This window comes from Cherax quadricarinatus, chromosome 45, assembly GCF_038502225.1.
Source record: "Cherax quadricarinatus isolate ZL_2023a chromosome 45, ASM3850222v1, whole genome shotgun sequence".
Taxonomy (NCBI): domain Eukaryota; kingdom Metazoa; phylum Arthropoda; class Malacostraca; order Decapoda; family Parastacidae; genus Cherax; species Cherax quadricarinatus.
Genome location: NC_091336.1, coordinates 10903989 through 10916921, shown reverse-complemented (window position 1 = coordinate 10916921; position 12933 = coordinate 10903989). Strand labels below are relative to the sequence as shown.

Genomic DNA, 12933 nt, shown 5'->3' with positions numbered 1-12933 from the left:
AATTTCTGACCACTTTATTGGGTTGTTGAAACAGGTGAATGGGCAGTTTCTTGTACAGTAGGCCCCCACTTATACGGCAGGTTAGGGTCCAGTCTATTGCCAGAAAGCAGACTGCCATTTTTTCCATTTATAAATGCATATAAATGCCAGACAAGTTTACACTAAATTATATTAAGTTAGTAATAGAACTAGGCATTAAAAACACAAAAAGTAAAATACATACACAGTACATTCATTACTCATCTTAAAGTATTTGTAATCTTAACCCTTAACCCTTAAATGGTCCAAACGTATATATAGGTTTTTTCAACATCTGAAAGTATGTAAAAAAATGTAGATCTTTTTTTTTGTTTTACATGTGAAAACGTGTAAAAAACACTTTTATCTACATTTTTTTGTTATATTTGAAAATATGTAAAAAAAAAAGTAGATCTACTTTTGTAGCACTACGAATTTGAACGTTGATCTGTTTGGACCGTTTAAGGGTTAAACTGTCCAAACGTAGATCTACGTTTGCATGTGTAGCGCTCCAACCTTGATTTTCTCCATAAGAAAGTATGTAAAAAAAAAACGTAGATCAACGTTCAGAGCACTACGCGAGTGAACGTAGATCTATCTTTAGACAGTTTAAGGGTTAATGTAGGGCGTGAGGTGAGTAGTACTTATTTGTATGAAGTGAGGTGTAGGTAGCCCTGGCTCCCCATCTCATACTTAACCCTTTGAGGGTCGACAGGCCCTCTCCGAAACTCGTTCTCAGGGTCGGCCAAATTTAAAAAAAAAAAATTATTTTCTCTTATGAAAAGATAGAGAATCTTTTCCCGATCATAAAGACACCAAAAGTTTGAAATTTGATAGAAAACTTACGAAATTATGCTCTCGCAAAGTTAGCGGTCTCGGCAATGTTTACGCATCGGAGATTTTGCCCACTTTGAGCCCCATTTTCGGCCAATTTCGCTGTACTAGTCGACAAAAAACATGAATATTTCGCTAGAACTCCATTTTTTCTATCGAATGGGTGCAAGAAACCACCCATTTATGAAATTCAACTATCCAGTACAGTGATCAGAATTTAGCAATTTTGCCAATTTCACACAAATTTCAAAAGATGCCAATTTCCGAATAGGGTCCAGAATAAACAAGAAAGACATTCTTGGCACTAAAATGACATTTCCTCTAGTCATTAGTCACGTCTCAAGGCCCCTCTTATATTCTTTTGCTTTCCATTTTGAATTTTTATTCTCACAAAAAATATAAGATTTACTGTTATGCAGACTACTGCATTAGTGTAAAAAATGGTATAAATATTATTGGTGCACTTGTGAAAGAATATTAGACTCACCAGTTGACGTGTATTGCACGCTTGGCACGATTTGTTTACTTTTTAAGTTTGGTAAAAATCGAACATTTCTGCTATTTTGAGCTCAATTTCAAGGCGCCTTTCTTTGTAAAACCAGCCAAAATCATCTCAATTTCTGTAATATGTCTTCCATTCTATAAAATGAGACCAAGAAAACTAGAATACAACAATAAATACCATACGAAAATACACTGCAAAGTCGCTGATTTATTAAAAAAAAAATGGTCAAAGTTTTTTTTTTCTCATTATGCACTGTGTGCTGCAGGATTTTTTTTAGACTGTGCACACTGACCACATAGACCCATTCTTTCATATGAAGGCCTACCAGCTTTCTCCCACTAGATTTGAGGCCGCTAGAATTTATGCGTACTAGTACGTCAAAAACCCCTACGCGTAAAACGTACTAGTACGACGAAAACCCTCAAAGGGTTAATATACAATATTTAAAACAGCCCAGAGAGTTAAAATACACATACAATACACTCATTCTTTACCTTAAAATATGTGTAGCCTTAATGTAGGAAGAGAGGTGAGTAGTATTTATTTGAGGAAGGCAGTGTAGGTAGCCGGTAGGTGTAGCCCGAATGGGCTACACCTGCCGGCTACTTACACTGTGGCCCAGAGCCATATTATTATCATTGACATACCTTGTTTATTGAATTTAATCGTTTCTAACAACTACCTTTAGATGCCATCATAAACGAAGGGAGAAGTAGTGAATAATTCTTGCCAAAAATTGTAAACAAACGCGGAGTGGGGAAGTGGCTGTGCCAAACGCAGATTTATACATGTTTTCTCTGGTGCCTGACCAGAGAAAACGTAATGTTGTCCCTCCGCCCGGCTACCACACAGGTCCACAAGTATTATCAGAACACACACAAATATGCAATAAATGCCAGACAACAAGTTTACACTAACTTATATTAACCCTTTGACTGTCGCGGCCGTATACAGTGGACCCCCGGTTAACGATAATTCTTCACTCCAGAAGTATGTTCAGGTGCCAGTACTGACCGAATTTGTTCCCATAAGAAATATTGTGAAGTAGATTAGTCCATTTCAGACCCCCAAACATACATGTACAAACGCACTTACATAAATACATTTACATAATTGGTCACATTCGGAGGTAATCGTTATGTGGGGGTCCACTGTATATACGTCTTACGCGGTACCGTGTTTGACGTATTTATTTATTTATTTATTTATTTAAAAATTTGAGCACACGTACAGAGGTACAAAAAATACAGATAAGAGCAGCATGCCAAAGCCACTTATACTATGCATAGCATTACGGGCTGGCTTAAAATTAACTTAAGATTAACTAAGCAATGATGAAATCAGTGATAAAACATTAATGTAAACAGATTACTATAAAGCACAAGTGAGTATTACAAAGACAGGTCATATGGTTGTATGCATTGTTGTACATTCAGTAGAATGGAGTATTCTGTTAGGTAGTGTATTTAAAAAATAATAAAGTTAGATTGGGTTTTAGGTTTAACATTTATGTGATATAATTGTGAGAAACATTTAAGATATACAATTTATAAGGTTCAGTTATTCAGTATTTATTTGGTTTTGGGTGAGTAAGTGATCTTTGAGAAGAGACTTGAATTTATAAACAGGTAGTGTTTCTTTTATATTTACAGGTAATGAATTCCAGATTTTAGGGCCTTTTATGTGCATTGAGTTTTTGCATAGTGTGAGATGGACACGAGGAACATCAAAGAGTGATCTGTGCCTTGTGTTATGGTCATGTGTTCTGTTGAGGTTGGCAAGGAGATGTTTGAGGGGAGGGTTAATATCAGAGTTAAGTGTTCTATGTATGTAATAGGTGCAGTAATAAGTATGGATGTTTTGTATGGTGAGTAGGTTTAGTGTATTGAATATTGGTGGAGTGTGCTGCCTATAGTGAGAATTTGTTATCATTCTAACTGCAGCCTTTTGTTGGGTAATTAGTGGTCTGAGATGGTTATTTGTTGTTGAGCCCCATGCACAAATTCCATAGGTGAGATAGGGGTAAATAAGAGAGTGATATAGGGCCAGGAGGGCTGACTGTGGAGCATAGTACCGTATCTTCGATAGTATGCCTACAGTCTTGGAAATTTTCTTAGAAATTTGTTGTATATGTGTATGAAATTTGAGTCTATTATCAAGGTGGATTCCTAAGAATTTTCCCTCTGTTAGCTTTGTGATAGGTGATCCGTTTATCATTGCAGTAGTCTGCATAATAGTAAGTCTTCTATTTTTTGTTTGAATAAAAATTCAAAATAGAAAGCAAGAGTAATATCAGAGGGGCCTGGAGACATGACTGATGAACAAAGAAAATGTTATTTTAGAGCCAGGAATGTCTGCATTGTTCATTCTGGACCTTATTTTGAAATTGTCATATTTTTTAATTTTCGTGAAATTGGCCAAATTGCAAATTTCTGACCACATTATTGGGTAGTTGAAATTGGTAAATGGGCAGTTTCTTGTACTCAATCGATAGAAAAAATGGAGTTCTAAAGAATTAGCTATGAGTTTGGTTGACTGGAACAACGGAATTAGCCGAAAATAGGGCTCAAAGTGGGCGAAATCGCCGATTTGTAAATATCGCCAAGGCCGCTAACTTCGCGAGACCGTAATTCCGTCAGTTTTCCATCAAATTTTTTGGTGTCATTACAATCGGGAAAAGATTCTCTATCATTTCATAATAAAAAATAATTTTTTTTTTTTAAATTTTGCGACACCCGGAGACACCTCAGGATTGGGGGTTGTGACAGTCAAGGGGTTAAGTTAGCAATAGAAATAGGCATTAAAAACAATAAAAGGTTAGATATACACAGAGTACACTTATTACTTACTCTAAATTATTATTAATGTGTGAGAGGTGAGTGGCAGGGTGTTTATTGAATAAAATCAGAATGGCACACCATCATCTTCTAACTTGGCACTTAAAGCAAGAGGCTTACGACTCCTCTTTTTATCACAGCTAAGCTTAAACGCCATTGTCAGTGAGAGCCAACTAGTTAATGAAAGAGTAAATGAGAGAGAGAACGAGATACAGAGTTCAGACAATGTAAGAACACAAACTGAACAGATAGTGGGCGATCACTTTGTCAGGCAAAATAAATGCGTATTAATGTGTGTCTACTTTTAGTTCATTCACATACGTTTGTAAGAGTTTGTAAAACTTTTGCCTCACAATATTTTTTATTAGAATAATAATTACCTCACAATACAAATACTCTTACATTATGTACAAGTTAGTACAGAATAAACAAACAGCAACACTCCCATTCTCATGCAACACACCATTTTTAGATGAATGAAGATATTATTTTCACCATAATAAAAAAGTGCTAAACCCACAAGGGTCGTGAATTGCTATATTTTGAGTGAAGGCATACGAAAGAAATATTTTTCTACAGTTATCCCTTAGTGTTTGACTAGAGAAAATGTAATTCTTCCAACACTACCTACACAGGAGCTTTGTAAACAAATCTCATATTTATGTCAATTTTTATTCTGTAAGTGTGTGTATCATGTGTATATGCTATGTAACGTGTTTCTTATATAATTTTGAGGAAAATATCATAGATTGATTAATGAAAATGTCTATATTAATGTAAAATAAGACATTTAATGTGCCCAAGAGAGATGATTATTACGTACTATTGGCGTCACGAGTAGAGAGAGTCTTAACATTTTTAATGTACCTGCACACCAGCACAGTGTGTAAGTATATTTAGGTACTGGTACACGTATGTATAATTATCAGAGCACATATAAAATATGCAATAACTGTAAAACACTTGAAATTTTGGAAAGTTTCCATACATAATAGATGTCACGGAGAATGTAAACAAACCGGGTGGGGCGCACCGTATTTGAAAGACCGTTTGCCGTATAGCAAATTTTAGTCATAATTTGACATCGCCGTATTAGTGGAACACCGTAAGGCGAAACACCATAAAGCTGGCCCCTACTGTACTCACTCGACAGAATAGAAGTAAGTAAATAAGTAAGTTTATTCAGGTATACACAAATACAGCTGCAAGAACTCTTGTAAGATCTATTCTTGCAAGAGTTGCACTGAGGTGAAGGGTCACTACAGAAGGAATACTAGCGAAATAGCTATAAGTTTGGTGGACTGGAATAATGGAATGGGCCAAAAATAGGGCATAAATTAGATAATTCGGTATAGTCACTAATCCAGCACCCTACAGGTCCTGATGATGCTGGATTTGTGATGGCCGACCTGTAGTACAGTGGAACCTTGGTTTTCTTTGAATTTGGTTTTCATTGACTTTTTTCGTCAAAATATTGTCCCAGTTTTCGTTCATTACCTTTGATTTCATCTGCTGTACCGAACATGTCCGTATGCCCGCGACCACACAAAGCATCCCACGCATGCATTCTGATTCAGTCTGGCTCTGTTTCTCATCATGCGTGTTCATATGAAACATTTCGTAATAATCGATTGTGTTTTGTGCTTATTTATTGAGTGTGACTGCTAAATAAGACACAATGGGGGCCAAAGAAAGTTCTGAGTGCCAACCCTTTGATAAAGGTGAGAAACACGATAGAGTTCAGGAAAGAACTTGTAGAAAAGTACGATTAAAAAGTGATTAAGGACATTTGTGCAGAGTGGAGTGAGGTTCAAAGTTTTGTGGAGAAATATCACCCTAACAAAGCTGTTGCAAGCCATGTCTGCAACATGTTCAATGACAGTGTCGTGCCCCAGATTTTTTTGGACAGATTTTTTGTGTGACGGGTACAGTGACTCTCAAGGTGGTCCTAGTGCCAGTAAGAGACGAAGAAGGGAAGTAACCCTCAGGTAGGGACTTGATACTTGAAGTCCTTATGGAAGGGGATTTCCCTTCCAAACAATAAACTCTCCTCCCTCTCCCCTCCTCGCTGTCTTCCATACACTGATTTAAATGTTCATTTATCCATTAAAATTAGTGCTTTATATTTATTTCTCATTGTTTTCTGTATGTAAAACTATAGTTGTTCTCTATAAAATGTATTTTTTGCTAATATTTTTCGGTGTCTGGAACGGATTAATTGGATTTACATTATTTCTCATGGGAAATATTGCTTTAGTTTTCGTCAGACTCTATGGAACAAATTAAAAATCAAAACCGAGGTTCCACTGTATAATAATAAGTTATTAAAAGGACCCCAATGGAAATAAGTCACTTTGTTTGATATTTTTGGGTTATCCTGGGTCCTCTACACACACACTACTATCTATGATAATACTACATGTATATGTATGTACTAACTGTATTTGTGTGTACCTGAATACACTTACTTACCGTAGCCTACCATTGCTAAGTGCCAATGAAATTTTACAATTATTTTTGTTATTTATTACTTGTACACAATGGTTTACATGATTCATTATTGGGTCATATACTGGAGCTTAAATTACTGTTTAGTATTGAAAAAGTTCTCTGGGCCTAGGTTGAGGCCACTGAACAATATGGGTGTGATTTGGACTTGCCTACATTGGCCAGTAGGTGTACTGCCGTGCTCCTTCTTTCGTATGTAACTTTCAGCCTCCAAGACACTGGTTAAATTTTCAAGACGTATTTTGGGGAAAAAATAGCATCTTTGACGCCGTAAAATATGGTAATCTTATTGTTGAAACACATTACTTAAAACACATTATAATAATACCTTGATCAGCATGGTATTGCATAGTATGGTAGTTTTTTGACAAGCATTAACTGCACTATGCAAGGTATTCCTGTAATTTTATAATAAGAAATTAAGTACAATGGAACCTCAGCTTTCGTTTGTCCTGGTTTTCGTTGAATTTGGTTTTCAACAACTTTTTTCGTCAAAATTTTGTCCCAGTTTTTGTTCATCACCTTGGTTTTTGTCGAGTTGACAGTGGTCCACCATATCGAACGTGTCCGCCCGAGTCCACACAAAGCATCCCACGCATTCTGAGTCAGTCTGGCTTTGTTTCTCGGTGGAGGGTGGTAGTGATGGTGGTAGAGGGTGGTAGTGATGGTGGTAGAGGGTGGTAGTGATGGTGGTGAAGGGTGGTAGTGGATGTGAAAGTGATAGAGGGTGGTGGTGTTTGTGGTAGAGGGTGGTAGTGATGGTAGAGGGTGGTAGTGATGATGGTAGAGGGTGGTAGTGATGATGGTAGAGGGTGGTAGTGGTTGTGATTGTGGTAGAGGGTGGTGTTGATTGTGGTAGAGGGTGATGTTGATTGTGGTAGAGGGTGGTAGTGATGGTGGTAGAGGGTGGTAGTGATGGTGGTAGAGGGTGGTAGTGATGGTGGTAGAGGGTGGTAGTGATGGTGGTGGAGGGTGGTAGTGGTTGTGATAGTGATAGAGGGTGGCGTTGATTGTGGTAGAGGGTGGTAGGGATGATGGTAGAGGGTGGTAGTGATGGTAGAGGGTGGTAGTGGTAGTGATTGTGGTAGAGGGTGGTAGTAGCCCTAACCTCTCGCATCATAAAAATCTTTGAAAGAGTGATGAGACGGCATGTTACAAATTTCATGGGCCAGCACAACCAACTTAACTGAACAAGCATGGTTTTAGAGCAGGACAATCATGTCTGTCACAGTTGCTGAACCATTATGACAGAATTACGGAGGCACTGGAAGACGACCAAAATGCAGATGTGATTTACACAGATTTTGCAAAGGCGTTTGACAAATGCGATCATGGAATGATAGCGCACAAAATGAAGGCCATGGACACTACGGGGAAGGTAGGCAGATGGATTTTCGGTTTCCTAACACATAGAACACAAAAAATAGTAATGAACAGGGCAAGATCCAGCATCAGCGAGGTCAAAAGCTCGGTGCCCCAAGGCACTGTCCTGGCACCTCTGCTGTTCCTCATCCTCATAGCAGACATAGACAAAAACACCTGGCACACTTTTGTAGATGACACTAAAATAAGCATGAAAGTCAGTGTGGTAGAGGACACTGAAAAAGTACAGGAAGACATAAGCAGGGTTTTCCAGTGGGCAGTGGAGAACAACATGACATTCAGTGGTGATAAGTTCCAGCTGCTTAGGTATGGAAAGAATGAAGAACTCAAAAGGAGCACTATATACAAAACTCAAGGTCACCAAATAGAATGTAAGGAACACGTAAAAGACCTAGGAATAATTATATCAGCAGACCTTTCTTTTAAAGACCATAACAAGACAGAGATCACGACAGCCAGGAAGATGATGGGGTGGGTATTGAGAACTTTCAAAACAAGGGAAATAATGCCGATGGTGACACTCTTCAAATCACTAGTGCTCCCTCACTTAGAATATTGCTCAGTGCTGATGGCCCCATTCAAGGCAGGAGAAATATCGGAGCTGGAGCAAATACAGAGATCGTTTATGGCTCATGTTGAGCCAGTAAAGCACCTAAACTACTGGGAATGCCTGCAAGTCTTGAACATGTACTCATTGGAGCAGAGGAGAGAGAGGTACATGATGATAGATACCTGGAAGGTACTCGAGGGCTTGGTCCCAAATCTGTACACTGCCGTAACAACATACTGGAGTGAGAGATATGGGAGGAAGTGTAAAATAAACCCAGTGAGGAGCAGGGGTGTGGTGGGGACAATAAGGGAACACTGTATCAACATCTGGGGTCCCAGACTTTTCAGCATCTTACCAGAAAATATCAGAAACATGGCTGGAACAAGTGTAGAAGCCTTCAAGAGGAAACTGGACAAGTATCTTCACCAGGTGCCAGATCAACCAGGCTGTGATGGATATGTGGGGCAGCGGGCCTCCAGCAGCAACAGCCTGGTTGACCGGGCAAGCACCAGACGAGACTGGCCCATGGCCGGGCTCAGAGAGTAGATAAACTCTCGAAACTCTTCAAAGGTAAATCAAAGGTAAGGTAAACTCTTCAAAGATATGGTGGTAGAGGGTGGTAGTGGTTGTGATGGTGGTAGAGGGTGGTAGTGGTTGTGATGGTGGTAGAGGATGGTAGTGATGGTGGTAGAGATAACCTCTCCTCCCTCTCCCCTCCTTGCCATCTTCCATATGCCAACAAGCATCTTCAATAAAGTTAAAAGTGATGTTAAATGTTCATATATCCATTTCATTCATCCTTTAAATTAATTTTCCATTGTTTTCTGTATGTAAAACTATAGTTACTCTCTATAAAATGTATTTTTTGTTAATACTTTTGGGTGTCTAGAACAGATTAATTGGTTTTGCATTATTTCTTATGGGAAATATTGCTTCAGTTTTCGTCGAATTTGGTTTTCGTCACACTTTCTGGAACGGATTAATGATGGAAACTGAGGTTCCACTGTATATTAAGAAATTGTAATAGTGTGAAAGATAAGATATCTCATAAGATATAACAATGAAATGCTTGAGAGTGGGGTTATATAATTAACTGACAACAAAATTGAATATAAACTTTCTCCAGAGTAACTAGAGTCCATCTATCACAGGGAGTATACCACAAAATCCAGCTCATATTTCACTTCCCTCACAATGTATTTTCTGTGTTGGATGTTTATGAACTCCCTAATATCAATTATGTGGTGTAGAATGGATGTAAGATGACTTGTAAAAATAGTATTGTTTTTAAACATTAACAGTCTTGATAAAGTTTTATTTTTGTAATAATGAAATGCAGTAGTTGTTTTCTGTTATTTATTTGCATTATTTTATTCAAGAATACATTTTGCAGTGATTTTGGGTAAACCAGTTCTGAATGGAGATCTTGCTGTAGCACTTTTTGAACATCTGGAGATGGCAGGAACTCTGGGGCCACGACTACAGCTGTGGTTATTGTATCGGCCACCCTGGGGTACACAACCACTATGTTGTAAACGCTACGTATATACTCGAGTTGCACACATTGCTCAAGTAAGATATGTTTTTGCATTTAGGTTTTGTCTTTAAATAAATAAAGCCTTATTTATTTAGATATACTGTATCTATTTTGTATTTCAGCTGGGTGACTACTACCATTTTCAATACAGTCATCTGTCATCATACCGGATATTAATCTCTCAATGTAAAACTTTTAAAAGTTTCAGTACTGTGACTAGAAGAATTTGCTACTAACCCAAAATTTGGAGAGGAAGCTAGATAGCATTTTCATCCATCTTGGACTGTTATTGATAATGGTGGCTAGAAATGTGTTCTAAAGCTTCCTCACACTCGCACTCCATAACCACTTGGCAAAACACACATGTTAATAAAGCTTGTATTAACCCGTAAACGGTCCAAATGTGTATATATATGTTCACTACCCCATTGCCCTGAATATTTTGAAAAATAAAGAAATCATTTGTTTTTATTGAAAGTAAGAGCACATTTTTCTAAGTGTTATAGGATAAAAAAAAATTTGTTTTTTAGGGTCAGTACTTACCAAGATATGAGGCGGCAAAGTTGGCACTTGGAGATCACCTGGTGGCAACATGGAGTGCTGCCGCTTGCAGAAGTGTTGCCGATATATCTTTTTTTACATTTTTCATATTATTTATTTTATTTTTTTATTATCACACTGGCCGATTCCCACCAAGGCAGGGTGGCCCGAAAAAGAAAAGCTTTCACCATCATTCACTCCATCACTGTCTTGCCAGAAGGGTGCTTTACACTACAGTTTTTAAACTGCAACATTAACACCCCTCCTTCAGAGTGCAGGCACTGTACTTCCCATCTCCAGGACTCAAGTCCGGCCTGCCGGTTTCCCTGAACCCCTTCATAAATGTTACTTTGCTCACACTCCAACAGCACGTCAAGTATTAAAAACCATTCGTCTCCATTCACTCCTATCAAACACGCTCACGCACGCCTGCTGGAAGTCCAAGCCCCTCGCACACAAAACCTCCTTTACCCCCTCCCTCCAACCTTTCCTAGGCTGACCACTACCCCGCCTTCCTTCCACTACAGACTGATGCACTCTTGAAGTCATTCTGTTTCGCTCCATTCTCTCTACATGTCCGAACCACCTCAACAACACTTCCTCAGCCCTCTGGACAACAGTTTTGGTAATCCCGCACCTCCTCCTAACTTCCAAATTACGAATTCTCTGCATTATATTCACATACATTCCCCTCTTTGCCTCCAAGGACAAAGTTCTTTGTCTCCACAGACTCCTAAGTGCACCACTCACCCTTTTCCCCTCATCAATTCTATGATTCACCTCATCCTTCATAGACCCATCCGCTGACACGTCCACTCCCAAATATCTGAATACATTCACCTCCTCCATACTCTCTCCCTCCAATCTGATATCCAATCTTTCATCACCTTACTCTTTCCTGTATTCACTTTTAATTTTCTTCTTTTGTACACCCTACCAAATTCATCCACCAATCTCTGCAACTTCTCTTCAGAATCTCCCAAGAGCACAGTGTCATCAGCAAAGAGCAACTGTGACAACTCCCACTTTGTGTGATTCTTTATCTTTTAACTCCACGCCTCTTGTCAAGACCCTCGCATTTACTTCTCTTACAACCCCATCTATAAATATATTAAACAACCACGGTGACATCACACATCCTTGTCTAAGGCCTACTTTTACTGGGAAATAATTTCCCTCTTTCCTATGTACTCTAACTTGAGCCTCACTATCCTCGTAAAAACTCTTCACTGCTTTCAGTAACCTACCTCCTGCACCATACACCTGCAACATCTGCCACATTTCCCCCCTATCCACCCTGTCATACGCCTTTTCCAAATCCATAAATGCCACAAAGACCTCTTTAGCCTTATCTAAATACTGTTCACTTATATGTTTCACTGTAAACACCTGGTCCACACACCCCCTACCTTTCCTAAAGCCTTGTTCATCTGCTATCCTATTCTCCGTCTTACTTTTAATTCTTTCAATGATAACTCTACCATACACTTTACCAGGTATACTCAACAGACTTATCCCCCTATAATTTTTGCACTCTCTTTTGTCCCCTTTGCCTTTATACAAAGGAACTATGCATGCTCTCTGCTAATCCCTAGGTACCTTACCCTCTTCCATACATTTATTAAATAATTGCACCAACCACTCCAAAACTATATCCCCACCTGCTTTTAACATTTCTATCTTTATCCCATCAATCCCGGCTGCCTTACCCGCTTTCATTTTACCTACTGCCTCACGAACTTCCCCCACACTCACAACTGGCTCTTCCTCACTCCTACGAGATGTTATTCCTCCTTGCCCTATACACGAAATCACAGCTTCCCTATCTTCATCAACATTTAACAATTCCTCAAAATATTCCCTCCATCTTCCCAATACCTCTAACTCTCCATTTAATAACTCTCCTCTCCTATTTTTAACTGACAAATCCATTTGTTCTCTAGGCTTCCTTAACTTGTTAATCTCACTCCAAAACTTTTTCTTATTTTCAACAAAATTTGTTGATAACATCTCACCCACTCTCTCATTTGCTCTCTTTTTACATTGCTTCACCACTCTCTTAACCTCTCTCTTTTTCTCCATATACTCTTCCCTCCTTGCATCACTTCTACTTTGTAAAAACTTCTCATATGCTAACTTTTTCTCCCTTACTACTCTCTTTACATCATCATTCCACCAATTTTTCATATTATTTTATATAATTTTTATGTTCTGATAATTA

General features: G+C 38.5%; 1 protein-coding gene across 2 annotated transcripts in view; it reads left to right on the top strand.

Moving 5' to 3' along the window:
- The window catches only part of LOC128694855 (cyclin-F), an 85151-nt gene that overhangs the window by 21828 nt on the left and 50390 nt on the right, over nucleotides 1-12933 (top strand). For both annotated transcript variants that reach the window (XM_053785196.2, XM_053785197.2), the window contains exon 4: nucleotides 10029-10207. In XM_053785196.2, coding sequence (XP_053641171.1) covers nucleotides 10029-10207 — 179 coding nt within the window. The remainder of the gene's footprint in view (nucleotides 1-10028; nucleotides 10208-12933) is intronic.